The sequence below is a fragment of the Lissotriton helveticus genome, chromosome 11 (assembly GCF_964261635.1).
Source record: "Lissotriton helveticus chromosome 11, aLisHel1.1, whole genome shotgun sequence".
NCBI classification, from domain to species: domain Eukaryota; kingdom Metazoa; phylum Chordata; class Amphibia; order Caudata; family Salamandridae; genus Lissotriton; species Lissotriton helveticus.
Window position 1 is genome coordinate 489,593,023 of NC_136072.1, and position 14,965 is coordinate 489,607,987.

At 42.1% G+C, this 14,965-nt stretch overlaps 1 protein-coding gene across 1 annotated transcript in view; it reads right to left on the reverse strand.

Moving 5' to 3' along the window:
• Positions 1 to 14,965, reverse strand: part of LOC144792912 (maestro heat-like repeat-containing protein family member 1) — a 70,461-nt gene that overhangs the window by 49,436 nt on the left and 6,060 nt on the right. Inside the window, exons 2-9 of the mRNA XM_078668114.1 lie at positions 13,005 to 13,097; positions 11,404 to 11,482; positions 10,874 to 10,987; positions 10,167 to 10,228; positions 8,245 to 8,364; positions 4,739 to 4,846; positions 2,787 to 2,907; positions 249 to 289 (exon numbers count right to left, since the gene is read on the reverse strand). Of these exons, the coding sequence (XP_078524240.1) occupies positions 249 to 289; positions 2,787 to 2,907; positions 4,739 to 4,846; positions 8,245 to 8,364; positions 10,167 to 10,228; positions 10,874 to 10,987; positions 11,404 to 11,482; positions 13,005 to 13,097 (738 nt within the window). The remainder of the gene's footprint in view (positions 1 to 248; positions 290 to 2,786; positions 2,908 to 4,738; positions 4,847 to 8,244; positions 8,365 to 10,166; positions 10,229 to 10,873; positions 10,988 to 11,403; positions 11,483 to 13,004; positions 13,098 to 14,965) is intronic.

A 14,965-nucleotide genomic window follows, 5' to 3' on the forward strand; every position in this document is an offset into this window, starting at 1 on the left:
AACTTCTGGAAATGCTACCTTGTTCTGTACGCAGTACTTAGTACCAACCACATTTTGGCTGTTTCTGTACAATGTAAGTAGCATGTCATACTGATAACCAATTGACTGGAAATACAACCATCAAATTCAAAAGGATAAAAGCTGAGTTGAATTGAGGATCTCTATTAGCAGGTTGCATAGAAATGGCAGCAAACAACTTGGGAAGAGGGATCTGGTGGAATATGATGGGGGTGGAATGTGATACTCACCAGCAATCTTATGAAGAGTCTGTGTATTGGAATTTCTTTAGCTGTTTAGGTACAAAAGAACGAAGACATGTCATACTCAATCCATAAATTACTGAGCAATACTTGCCAAAGGAAGACATATGGCTGACACACACACTTAAGACAACCAGTAGTACCTGTAAAGAAGATGATGGGTGGCATTTCAATGAGCCTCTAGCGGTCATGAGGATGCTTTGAAATTCCTGCAAATACTGGCAAAGGCACCCCTACCACTAAGGAGCGCCCAGGGGTGTACAGTACCTTGACAGCCTATGCTGCAATTCTCTTCCTCCCTCCCTTAGCGGTTGCTGTCAAGGAATGAAAGCTGGAGGAGGAGCTACCTAAGCTGCCATGCGCAGGTTCCTGCTACAGCTTTCATTGAGGGATAGAAGACTCCAGTGGGATAAGAGAGGATGCGTCATCAGCCGTGGACGTGCTTTACATCCTGAAGGACCATGGAAAAATGGGAGCCATTTTCTGACAGCTGATACCCCAGAAGAAAAGAGGACTCCAGAACATGTTCTTGCATATCTATTTTCTATTAGAACATTGGAATGTTGGGAGCTCCATTGAAAACAATGGAGTGCTCCGGGTTTATAATGGATGGTATGAGCCTGGAGCTCCAACATTCCAATGTTTCTTTGTTCACAGCTGTGGCTGTGAACAAAGGCTTCAAGGACCCTGAGGGGATTCCAATCCCCTCATGCTCCCATAAGGCTTTGTTTTTATTTTGTTAGAACATTCTGCTCTCTAGTGGCAGAATGTTCTAATAGCCTTATAGCCCTTCGTAGCTGGGCTATACCGCTATTAAAGTCCCTCTCCCTTGTTAAAGGCCCTCACCTTCGTTTCGGGCCTTTCACGCTGGAGAGGGCCTTTAATAGCCGGTATAGCCCTCTACGGCGGGCTATAAGGCTATAATAAGGTTAATGACCTGGGGCAAGCAAGAACGAGCACATATTTTGCCTGTTCGATTCTGCTCAGGACTCCTAACATGAGTGACAAATAAATAGACTATGATACCATCTGCCCAGGTCACTTGCACTTTATCAACACATCCACTGGAAAGTTGAGCGGGGAGAGCTAATTGGAACCCTGGAATTATAGCAATTACAGGTATTCACCACCAGATGCGAATCTCCTTCGTAACCTTGGAGTCAGTCAAAATATTTATTTTCACTTAACATCATTGAGCATGCATCCCTGCTTACAAGTGAGGACCAATAACTAGCATTTTAGTAAGGAGCTGTAGTCCAAAATGTTGAACCAGAAACATTGCAGAGACAAATATCATAACTAAAAGTAACTCCATGGAGAAATAAAATACATCCCTGTTGCGGTCGGCAAAAGTAACAACACATAAATAGGTACCATACCCAGCAGGGCATGATTAACATACTAGACAGAAGTAACATCATGGAGAGCAAGAATACTCCAAGGTTTGAAGAGGAGCATTAGAGCCCTGAGTAGCCTCATGGTGTGTGGAAACCTGGGACAGTTAGTACATTGCATTTAGGGGGTAGGAGCATTAACCAGACTAAGAGCTGAAACAAACAGGAAAGTAACTTTATGTCTGGCAAACTACAAAAAGAATATAGGGATTATTTACAAGCCCCTTGTGCCACCTGTGCATCACTTTTTGAGACACACCAGCAGTGCAACCGGCTGCTCCATATTTACAAGGACAGGTAAAGCCACCCTGCATGGCTTTTAATGCCCTTGTAAATATGGCCCCTTTACACGCAACACTTTGTGTGGAACAGTTGTGCCATGGGTTTTGCTGTGAGATTTCCTGCGCAACACCCAAGGCTTCTGCCGCATTTCCAGATTTACAAGAAATAGTACGCCTGGAAATGTGTCAGAATGCTACACCTCCCCATGGGGGGGTATAGGGAGGTGCAACAAGAACAAATATTTTTATTTCTCCTCGTTGTTTACCTCTTTCTACGCATACTGCATACTGCAGCACATTTAGGAAGAGGAAATTACCTATTGTGATTGTTTTTGTGCACAAAGGTATGCCTAACTGCATAAAAACAAAGATATGCCTTACTGCACAAAAACAATCATCCCTGTGACGCAGCCACCCTTGCACCATGGTACAAGGGTGCCTTCATAGGTGCATGGCAGCTAATTATGCACCAGCACTGGGAGAGCAAAGGGATCCATTATATCATTGTAGATACGAAGCATCCCGGTGCTTCGGAATTAACGCAGCGTGGCACAGCCAAATGGCTTGAGGCACAGCAATTAGTTAATTCCTTGTGAATAAGGCTCACAGCGAGCAGCAACATCAGCACAGACACATATATCTCTAAAAGGAGAGCAATAAATGTTATTTGAAATATTGACACCCACATTCTATAGTAACTCAACCATAACATCCTGAGCTAATGGACTGGTTCTTCAACTTATGCCTGATCATGACAAAGTAAAAGGGGATCTGGGGAGTGGAGGAGGAAGCATTAACCACCTTCAATGGTAGATCCCACTGTGTCAATGAGTAGGATGCTTAAGACTCACCACATTCATGAAAGTTGATGCTTGCTTTCTTATCTACAACAAGTAGCATCTGGCACAATGCCGGCACAGATGAAGTATAGTCATCTTCCAGCATGTAGCTCAAAATCTCTTTCCAAAATCCCTGCAAGAAAGAGCAGCGAATGTCTTATTAGTATCATTAGCATTTAATAAGGCTGCATTCCCACAGATAAACAGTCATAGCCGGTGCGAGGGTTTCTGGTGGGTCTTCTGGAGATAGGGCTACATTTGAATTATCCCCTTTCTGATACCATTCCTTGCTGATGGGGACCAAGGCAGATTGCTGGTATTACACTATTGTAGCACCAACCCTGTTCAATGCTACAATCCGTGATTCTATATCCGAGCAATTATTTGCAGAGAATGAGTACAACATTTATTCTCCAAAAACCCTGCGAGTGAGCTGCTTTGTTTAAATTATCTCATTATCTGCTGTTATCCTCATAACAATCACAAAATAGAACTATCTTTATAAATGTGCCAGAGTGTGCAAAGCTATGGCTGGGAATGAGCGACCCTGTTGATATGAAATATTGGTGCTTGATGTATCATCGGGCAAGTAGCAAATAGGAGATGCAGATTGAGTAGCTATGTTTGTCAATGTGACTGATGTGCCATTCAATCTCGTTTCAAAGTGGCTATTTAGAATAATTTGGAAAACCTCCTGCCTCATTAAAAAAATGAGGTAGGATTCGACAATCTTCTATGAATGCCGGAAATGCTGGGAATGAGGACTGCATGGGACAGCAGACCTCTATCCCTGCAGCAGAGGAAACAGACTTTACATCGCGTCTCAAATCACGCTGTGCCTTAACAACTTGGTCCAAACCACTAATAATAATAATAATAATGAGATTTATAAAGCACATAGCTGTGTCAGCTGCGTGTCCCAGCACTGGGGTATCAGTCCTATTATACAGAGTAAGAATATGAATTCCCTTAATCTAAGTTAGCGTGAAAAAACATGTTTTTAAATTCTTGCGATATCGTATTTCAGATTTTTCTTGCCTAAGCCAAAGTGGTAGGGCGTTCCACATCTTGCCTGCCAAGTAGTTGAAGGAATGGCCTCCAATGTGAGCACTTTTGATTCTGGCGATAGATGCAAGAGTGGCATCAGCTGATCTCAGATTTCTTTTAGGAAGATAAGGTGTGATCAGAGGTGAAGATATTTAGGGCCTTTATGATTGAGAATCTTGTGACAATAGCACATGGCTTTGAAATATACCCAGTGCCTTAACGGAAGCCAGAGCAGCATTGGTAGAGCTGGGGCTGATGGTGAGTGCCTAGGCAGATGAAATAGCAGCCCAGCTGCCATATTCTGCACCCACTGTCGTCTTCTTCATCATGTCTGTGACACTCCGAGATACAGAACAATGCAGTAATACAGTGTCAACATGATTAAAGACTGGACCACTGTCTTTCTGGCAGCTTCTGGCAGGAAGACAAGATGTTTTTAAGGTATTTAAGATCCCAACACATTGCCCTGCAAGACTCGTAATTGCTGTACGTGCCCTAATGTGTCTTTTCAAGGCATTCCTTTATCAAGCAAGCCAATACAACCACTTCCCTGAAGGAAAGCGTTGTTGGACTAATGTTGTACTTTAAGTCCAACTCTTTCCCTACAGTTGCACAGACTGGAGTTGGAATAGTAAATACTATTCCAAAGTCCAGTGCTTTCCCGAAGGCAAATCATGGTAACAACTTGGGTGGAAAAGGAATGCATTTTAAACATGCATTCATGGTTCAGATCACTATGTGCACATTTCCCACATACAAACCTGCAGCAGAGAGAGCTTTACTAAAACATGCTATTATGTGAGTTAGAGGATAATGAAGATAACCTAGGAATTGAGGAGTCTTTGGACATTCTGCAATTTATATTTTGTACACTTCTAGTTTATTGACCCACCTTATTTCACATCCTTCTCACTTACCTCGTCAGTATTTTTATGACGTAATGCAATTTTATTGAGGAGCTGAGAGATTTGGATGTGGATGGTCTCTTCCTCAACATCAGATTCAGGATCCATGTGACTAGTGCCCTGTGAAAATGTGGAAAATGAAAGAGAAGTAAAGTAACATATATTTTCACATCATTTTCACTGTGTTTTCTCTCCCCATGGAGGTTCAAGAGATTTGAGAGTGAAAACATCGCAATTTTCAAATCAAGGTTGTAAGCACAGAGAGAACCTCTTGGCTTAAATTCAAATGTGAAATTAAAACCACTAGCCGCAAACATGTAAATAAAAATGTATAAATGAGGTTATGCACCCATGCTCCGCTCTACAGAGAATAAAAGTATATGGTCATTTGGCGGAGAAGTGTATAGCATTGATATACAGTCAAAATACCGGTGGACTCACTTATAATATGTAAAGTTCTGATGCACGGGGCACTACATCTGAGACATTGCACCTCTAGCACCACAAGGTAGTCTCTCTTGCTCGCTACAAAGATTGTGATGCCCCATGAGCCCCCCCCTTGCTGCTTGATGGGGAAGTATGTGCTACATTATGGTACTTCTTACACTCAATAAGACAAAACCGGGAACTGCATTTTTGGGAGGCAGTGTTGATATGAAATACTGATTTGAAGTATGTTTGTGCTACTTTGTGTAGGATTTGGTAGTTTGCCCTGTTAGGCATTTCGACGATAAAGTATGTAACAGAAAGGAGCCCACTAGATAATGTATAATCAGTGAAAAACACAGCTTATCAGTGCATTCGCTGAATGCCCATGTGCCTTGCCCAATCACCCAAGAAATTTCCCAGTTAGCCCCCGCAAAGTCTAAGGGCCAGTTGTCTCAGATAGGCTGGATTGTGTGGTAGGCCTATGTACTGCATGGGAGCACTGCTGTTGAGACGTGTATGGAGCGAGTCCCTTTCTCACAGTGTCTGAGCATCTTATTTCTTTGCACTCATGCCATTCAACTTGTGCATCTGGTTGCTAAGATGGGATCTAGGTATTCAAGCACCATTGTTACAATGCGATGCAACATAAGGACAGGCATCTGAATTGTTCCTGGCATGATGCCTCTGGCCTGTGGTAAAAAAACTATGGACAGTGTCTGGCTCATCTATTAGTTGAGCTTAATGGGAACCCAAGAGTAAGACTAAGCATGGACTGCAGACACTCTGGATTATGGTCAGGCCCCAAGGAGATGGATACCAGACGTCATCAGTGGTGCCCAATCCCCACATATATTACTGAGCATGGACTTGAGTTGTGCATCTTGGTACAACTACTCTGTAACATGGATGCATTGGCCAAGCTTGAGGAAGTCCTACCTGGTTCACAGTGATCAAGAAGGTCATGGCACCTCTGCTGTTAAGGAGGAATTGGTGAGACCATAAGCCACTGTGGCCTACTCTCCCAGAGACACTGACAAAGCCAAAAATACTGCAGTTTTCAGACACCATGCCACCTGCCATTGCTCATGCTGCCACATATCACCTGCAGCCCCACAAGCACCGGTGAAGAGCACTGATCCAACACCCATTCCTGGCCCCTAGTCAGATGACAGATGTTTCCTCCAGCTACTAGAAATAGGATCAAAGTGTAAGTGCCCAAAGGACTTGAGATGGTCCAAGAAAAGAGAAGAAACAGAAGAAGTGCCCAATACAAAATCATACATGAGGCCTGTGGAAGAGGAGGGCAATGAAGGAGAAAGAGAATAACTAAAGGATATTATCAGACCACTTTCTGAAACTCGTTGTTCACAACAGTGGACGATTTTGCACAACATAAGAGCAGGATAAAAGTTATAAAATTGCCAGAAGTGCCACAGTACGAATCAAACAGCTGCAATAGTTGAACTTCGGGACAACTACTCCACTTGCATTTGATATCACTAACTCAGACCCCACAATAGTAAGGGTACACTAGGTTAAACTTTTCACAATAATGGAAAAACCATAGATTGGGTGTACTGGAAGAATGACTCTTGAAGTGAAAGCTATAAGTAAATTCACTTGAGTGGTTTGGTTCACATCATGGGCACCCTGGAATAACAAGACATGAAGAAAAGGCATGTACAGTGTTGGCACTGATGGGCAGCTGCTGAATTTCAGGTGCAAATGTAAGCAGACAAATGGATAAGGGACACCCATAAAAGTGACGGAGGGAGAAAGACGCACTGGAGTGGAAGTAGGGAACATGAAGCTCAAATGAAGAACATAGAATATCGAGACAGAATAGAAGGTGCACTCTAAGAAAAGTCAGTATCAGGAATTGTTTTTTTGTGTAAATTCTTCTTTATTTAGAAATTCTTTCAAACATCATAGGCACAGCCAACGCGTTTCGTTCCACTCTTTGCCTTTTGGAACTTCGTCAGGGCGATAAATAATAAACTTGAGACTCCGAAGAGAAAAAGATTCAAAGTACGATACGGTTCAGCATAGTAATCTGTACAGGCCAGACGTGCGTTCTCAATATTAAGGGTAGCGTATATCAGCCTGCAGATCCTGGAGTAGTCTTGTGTCTCACGTGGAGAGATTAAAAACCAGTTTCAAAATTGGACCAGCCTCTATTCGTATTTCAAACGTCGAGGTTCCCCGGAATATAATCCCAGCCCAAGTGCCTGAGATCAGTGTAGGAAACGTAAAGTACAAAGTGCGCACGCCGAGGGTCTGACAGTCGATACCCTATCACAGGTTCGGCACTTTGTACTTTACGTTTCCTACACTGATCTCAGGCACTTGGGCTGGGATTATATTCCGGGGAACATCGACGTTTGAAATACGAATAGAGGCTGGTCCAATTTTGAAACTGGTTTTTAATCTCTCCACGTGAGACACAAGACTACTCCAGGATCTGCAGGCTGATATACGCTACCCTTAATATTGAGAACGCACGTCCGGCCTGTACAGATTACTATGCTGAACCGTATCGTACTTTGAATCTTTTTCTCTTCGGAGTCTCAAGTTTATTATTTATCGCCCTGACGAAGTTCCAAAAGGCAAAGAGTGGAACGAAACGCGTTGGCTGTGCCTATGATGTTTGAAAGAATTTCTAAATAAAGAAGAATTTACACAAAAAAACAATTCCTGATACTGACTTTTCTTAGAGTGCACCTTCTATTCTGTCTCGATATTCTCATTAATCACGCATCCTACGGCAGCGGATGTCAGAAGTGTTTGCACCACTGTTAACTAGGAACCAAATGAATCGTTGTGCATGACCTGGTTTGCTGCTCTGGTCCTTTTGTCTTACTGAAGAACATAGAATGTCAAGGTGAGACTACGGGAACTAACGAGAGGGACATGAGGTCTATATTCCACCACTAGGGGCAAATATGTGACACTGCTGATGTATATTATATGGCAAAGAAACTACATTAGGGCACAAGGGGGCTAAAAGGTCCACTTATTTCTTGCGTGCTGACTACTGTTGCTGTTCCCTAACACATTCACCTACCCAAATATGTACATCTGCCACTTACCTGCTCTTTGACAAGGAGGCTGTTTTTTTTAAGCACATAATCCACCACAGCTCTTCCGTTCACATCATAAAAACCTTTGGCTGTTAAACTGGACATTAAACTTAAAGTGGCAAGAATAACCTGTAATTAAGAAAAAAGATAAGCATGGTTAGTGAGAAACCCTTTTGATGTATGAATAGGAGAAAATCACACATTCCAGTGAGAAAGTAGCAAGGGAGTGTGAGAAAATCACACTCTCTCCTTCCTTTTGTCCACAGAGTAGACAGATATAAATTTTTATGTGTGGAAAGCCAGTACCTGGATACAACCTTTTAAAGTATGTTGCAAAAAGGGCTATTATGACACTCTGAGAATGAAACTAGAGTCAATTTAATTAAACTGTTTTTACAGAGTGTCTGACTGAAGTGTGATTGAGGGAATATTCAAATATTCCAGGTGGGCTACACCTTCTATAGGTGCCTGAGATTTGAGAAAAGATTTAAAAAAAACATTGCAAAATATGCCTAGGTAGGTTACAACCAACAAAAAAGCTCTCAGGACCTGATATTGATAACAAAAATGCAAATGAGAATTCAATAGGCTGTGGATTCCACTGCTGAGGACATTTTTAAAAAACTAGAGTCGTCTGTGGGAAGAATGAAGGCCGCTGTCTAACTCCACCTGTAAGATTGAGCAGACATCCCAACACGGACAGCAGATAATAAATGGGTTGCAGTACTTAGAGTTCATTGTCCCACACCTTGTTGTTTGGTTGATCCATATCACTTTCAAGAAGTCGTTTTGGCTCAAGACCGTAAATAGTCACAGTCTCCTGTATCCAGTATTGAGTTAAAATTCACATCCCTAACATGGTTCTGTACGCTGTATATTTGCACAATCTGGCCACAATGGCTTTAACTGCCAAAGAATACATCCATGCTTGATTTCTGTGATTCTAACATTCCTAGCAGAGTTCTGTCTCTGATGTTCCTGGTTTAATCTGAAAAATATCTAAGGATAACTTGGTTTATATTGTGCCCTGAGGTTAAAAATGACAAACCCAATACACCTCTCAAAGAGAATCCAATAGAGACAAAGTTATGGCAATACAGCCTTTTGTTCGTTATCAAAAGAAAACAGCTTTGTTGATTTTCCTTTGTGCCTATGTCCTGTGCTTGCTAACATGCTGAACATGGTGATTCTGATACTGAGTTACTTGCTTTCTACATGGCACTGAAGTCAGGCACATTATGGACATACATGGCATCAAGAAAGTCACATATATTCCAATTTCTACATAAAATACATCTTTTATATCACAATCAGACTTTTCAAACGTGCACATTAAATATTATCCTGTATTATCGATCCACGTTTGGTGAGATTTCGCTGAGACATAGCCCAAATAATATTCTTGGTAGAGACATTTGAAATACCTTACACCACGGTTGTTAAAGATTTGAGGAGATATTAATACTCTGAACTTCAAAACCCCTTATTTGATCATCAACATTCTCCTCCTCAGTGAGGGGTATTACAGATCAACTCAATGTGAAATACAGACCAAATATGTTAACAGCATACACAAACTTTCTTTTAACACACATTTATTAAACAATTAGGGATCAGCAACCTCTGGGATTGGGTCTGAAAATAATGCATTGACACAAACTAGGGCAGGAAAACTGGGATATGTCCACTTGGACAGGGAGACAATGGAACACAAGACACACTGAACTGACAGAAATGGCTGGAGGTTGCATGACCCAACACCTCCACTGAAGACTTGCCTTGGAGAAAGTCAACAGATTGTGGTGTGCAAACCACAGCTCTGAGTCCAAGTAAGTAGGACTACTGCACTATTCAAAAACTGCATAACTTTAATTAGATTACGTTGCTAATTATGAAAGTGCTTTAACACACGTATAATAGCTTGATGGTACCTTGCGATTGTCATCCTCAAGCACGTGATGGACAGCATCCAGATAAAAGGCACCTTCTGAATCTATTAAATAAAGCCATACACCAAATGTTCATAACACATAGATATTGACTTTGTCTAGTAAGATCAAGATTAATACATAAGTAGTGAAGTTTCCACTATCAACTGTGATTACCACCCTGAGGGTCCTGCCTTTCAGTTTTGGTTTGTGAGTCTGTGACTGTGAGCCCCATGGGGCTATCAATGCCTTCCTGTTTCGCCGTGCATGTCTGTGTCATCATGTACCACTGAGCATGTCTGTGTCGACCTGCTCCATATTTTATTTCCCTTTTTGTTCCTGTCCAGTGTCTATGTCAGGATTGGTTTTCACAGTGTCCCTGTCCCATTAATGGCTCACAATGGGAACAATTAACCGAAAAGAAAACAGTGGCACTCCTTTATTTTTTCACCATGATTCACATAATTGAAGTTGATGTAAGCAAGACTTTATTCGTAAATTGCAGTGCTCTACCAGGAAAAGTTGGCAGTTAATGTAGCTGAAGAATATAAAATTGAAGTATTTTGCTTGTAGCTGCACCATGTTGGACAAGTAAGGGAGTAAGTTGGGAATACAACTTAGGGCTCCGGATTCTATGACAAGCATTATATCCCGTTAACTATTTTCACTGCCTAAATCACACACTACCACCCACCCACTGACAGTCTTACCAGTTTCCGAAAGCAGCTTGCAGAGCAGCTGTAATGTTGTGGCACGGGACTCTGCACCTATCTGCATCAAGCTACTTTCAAAATATTTAAGGACCTCAGTAGAGTGAGAATGGGCTGCAAGAGTAAAGTGAAAAGAAAAAATAGACATAATTGAAAAATAACACAACATACAATTATGCAAGAAGGAACTCAACGCCGGGGAGCAGCCCATCAAGGCCATTCTTCAACGCATGTCCAGGAGGTATGTTATCAATGGGCTGCAACATTTAATGACGATCTTACGAGCACATGGTACTCACGTGACTACTATAGCTGTATATAGTAAACTGGGCACCATATTCCAGTAGCAAGCCAACCAATGTACTGGGGGGGGAGATAAATACTGAAGCAATAGAGCTTTTAAGACGATCAAGTTACGTGCAGGGCAGTGTACAGAAATTAATGTTACAGAGGACCTGATCCCTAGTAAAGGCCAATATATACTTGCAGTATCACAAATATATACATACATACATTTATGACCAACTCACCCAGTGACAGGATAATAGCCGTGGACAACTTGAGTGGCTCTTCTGTTTCATCGGAAACCCCACTTGAGGGTGTGCAGATCTGCCAATAACAAAGCAATATTAAATAACAATGGAAGTTAGGCTATCTGAAAGCCATTTCCATACATCCAGACAGCAAATAACTTCCAGTGGGGGAATGACAGCATAGGAGTTTGTCAGGACTTGTGGGGCCATGATCCATACCACGCTACAGAAAAATTATTTGTGTGGAATACAGCATATTCAGGGTACCCGATATTGGTTGAAGTGCAAATTCTCAGTTATCACTCAAAGATGGATGCCTTAGTTTCCTATGGTTTTTGGATAGTTTGTAGACTCAGAAGTCTGGCGAGATTGCAGAAGGTAGTGGTACTTAATGCTTTTAACAAAGCTGGCACTAGTGGTGGCTATTCAACGTAATCAAGACGAAGGCTGTTGTTACACTTCATCTTGGTTTATCTCTGAGGACGGTACAGCTGTTCCCTTTTGCGTCCTATGGTGTCTGGACAGCATAGTGGGTTGCATGCTTTTCAGAGCAGGCCTTTTTTGCTTCACTTTTTGACCATTTTCCGTCCCAGGTCTCTAGTCAGCAGAGTGGGGAGCGAGTGTTTCTGTCGGTGGCTTCATTAGGGCCTTTTTCTGTTCTCACCGCCACTCGCTGTTTCTGCTGTACCACTTCATTTTTTTTTCTTTACTGGCATTTAGTTCTCGCACTTTGGTCCTCATCAGAGATGCTTGTCTTTTGTTTCCCATTCATTCCAGATTCCACGTGCCAGCATTTCTATTTGGAATTTCATGCTTATGGCCGTCAAGTTGTGCACCTGTTTTCAGAGGGCCTTCTTATATGTGGACTGAGGTCTTGAATGCTTCAAGTTTGGATTTTAAGGATATTCCAGAAATGTTGTGTATTTGGATTATATGAACTAAATTGTGGGGTAGTTTCTGCACATATTGACTTTAGGAACCTTAGTGGGATAAATACTGAATTTCCTTTGATTGATGGCATTAATCAAATGTATATGATATAGCCTTATTAATATTAAATATATAGATTTAAGATTGGGTGTACTGTTGTTGGGAATGTCATGAAGAGTCCAGTATATGTTATATAGTAAAGTCTAACTGGACAATTGAACCTCCGAGATAAGCTTTGTTAGTATTATGTCTCTGTTGTAAACCATTGTTATTGGGTACAGCTTGTTTCTTTCAGGTCTCCATCCTTGGTGTTCCCCCTGGGTCCCTTCCCTTTCCCTGTCACTCTGTTCCTCTGTTACCTATTATCAGAGCCAGAGCTGCCGGGAGGCAGACTTATGGGGGGGTTCTTGCAGAGGAGCTCTCAACACTAACAGATTTATATCCATTGTCTTCTTTCTTTGCATCCTAGAAGCAAATTGGTTCATATAGGATTTCTATGGATTATAATTTAATATTTTATGCAAGAGAGTTCCCGAATGTTGCCCTTTAAAAACACTCCTACTATAAATTGGATTAAGGTAGAAACTTTATTTGTTACAATATGTTACACAGGAAATGTCTGTCGCCTCCCACTGAAATACTTTGTTTGTCCTCATGTATATACTTACCAGGTGATGCAGGACGGCAAGCACGGTTGGCATAGTTCCATTCAGCGCTCTGCAACTCTTAGTAACAGCTGCCTTGATGCATAACTCAAGGGTCTGCAAGGAGATAAGAAAATTGAGATGAGGCCAAAGGGCAGTTTGTGCAAATGATGATGGTCAGTGGTGAATTACAAACTTCAAAGTGTAAATTCTGTCTGAATGCAAGAGTGAGTTGGTGTGTGAATGAACTCTCTTGTGTACTAATTCTAAATACATATGACCACAAGTAGATTTTGACAGATGACCGTGCTTATGTCCATTTTTTTCCTTCCCGGTTGCTCTGTTTTCTTGACTCACAGTGCCTTAAGATCTCTCAGATCCACGTAGTGATTTCTGTAGAGGTTATCTGTTGGAGTCAGATGTTGGATTTTAGTCCATCAAGGAACCAGAAGAGAACATGTTCAGCATTTAACAGGGGCATGCCCTAACACATGTAGCCTAGACTCACTTGCCATTGCAGGCCCTGTATTCTTAGCCACTGTTGATGATGGCCCTTGCCTTGGTTGTCCTAGTTCTCTTGGTGGTTCTAGTTCTCTTGGTTGTCTGCTACTCCTTCTTCTTATGGCACTGTCTAGATCCTCTTGGCCATCTTAGTCCCTTCCTTCATGTCCTTGGTCTTCCTGCTCCTGGTCTTCCTGCTGGTCTTGGTCTTAATGTTACCCATCAGTTTTGTTGATCTCTCTTTCCTTTTCAAATCATCATTCTGCCTTTGCTTTTCCTGTCCCTAATTCTCCTGATGCGTGTCCTGTTGTGATTCCCTTGATAGTTGTGTCCTCTTGGTGGACCTGGTAATCCTAGTGCTCCTGGACTTCCTGGTTGCCCTGGTCCCTCTACTCCTCTTGGTCATTCTCCTCTTCCTGGTCTTCCACCTATAGGTTTTCCACTTCATGCTCCTGGTTTACCAGGTCTTCCTTTTCATAGTTCTCCTAATCTTCGTATTGATTTTCATGTACTCCTTTTTCTAGCTTTCTTCCTCCTGATCATCCTCTTATTCTTCTTTCCCTTCTGTCAACTCATATTTTCCTCAAAATCATCTGCCTGGTCTTCATCTACATATTCTTGGTCCTGGTCTTCTAGGTATTGGTCATTGGCCATAAGTAGCCCATATCCTCCTGAGATCCTACTTCTGTTAAAAGGATTATCTTTACCATGGTGCTTATTGCTGTGTCCCTCCTAGTTGTTCTTCTGGTGCTCTTGCCCTGGTGTTCTTCAATCTTTTCATTCTTCTGGTCCCAGTCCTGCTGGTCCTCATAATCTTCATTGTCCTTATGTTCATGGTCCAGCTAATCTTGGTCATCCTCTTCCAAGGTCCTCTGGATCCTCTGGTGCTGTTACTCCTAGCAATCCTGGTGTTGGCCCTCAGGTGTTTCATGGAGGCCATGGTGGTGGCTACTGTTCTGGAACTCCTAGCCTCCGCTTTCTCTTCATGGTCTTCTTCCTCTTACTGGTCTCCCTCCTCCTGGTTTTCCTCCTTATTTTCCTAGTCCTCTTAGAAATCCTTTTCCTATTCTTCCTGGTCTTGATCCTCTTGGTATTCCTAGTTCTTGGACATGGTATTGGTCCCCTGTTGGTTCAAGTTTTCCAAATCCTTTTGGTGGTCCTGGAGTTTCTAAACTTCTTGGCTGTCCTGGACCCTCACCTCCCCTTCTACTCATCCTCATGGCCATCTTCCTCCTCCTCATTCTGTGTAGGGTCTTCACAGTGGTGTAGGTTCTCCATGTTGACCTGCCCATCTTCTTCCTTCTTGTTCTGGTGGTCCTGGTCCTCCTGATGACCCTCCCTTTCAACTTGCACATCCTTCTTCTCCATTCCATTCCATTCCAAAGTAGCTTTATCTGAAGTATACTCATAAAAGCACAAAACAAACAACATTTAGATACAGTTAAAAATGCCTTGGCTGGATAGTTAAAAATGTTTGATAAAAC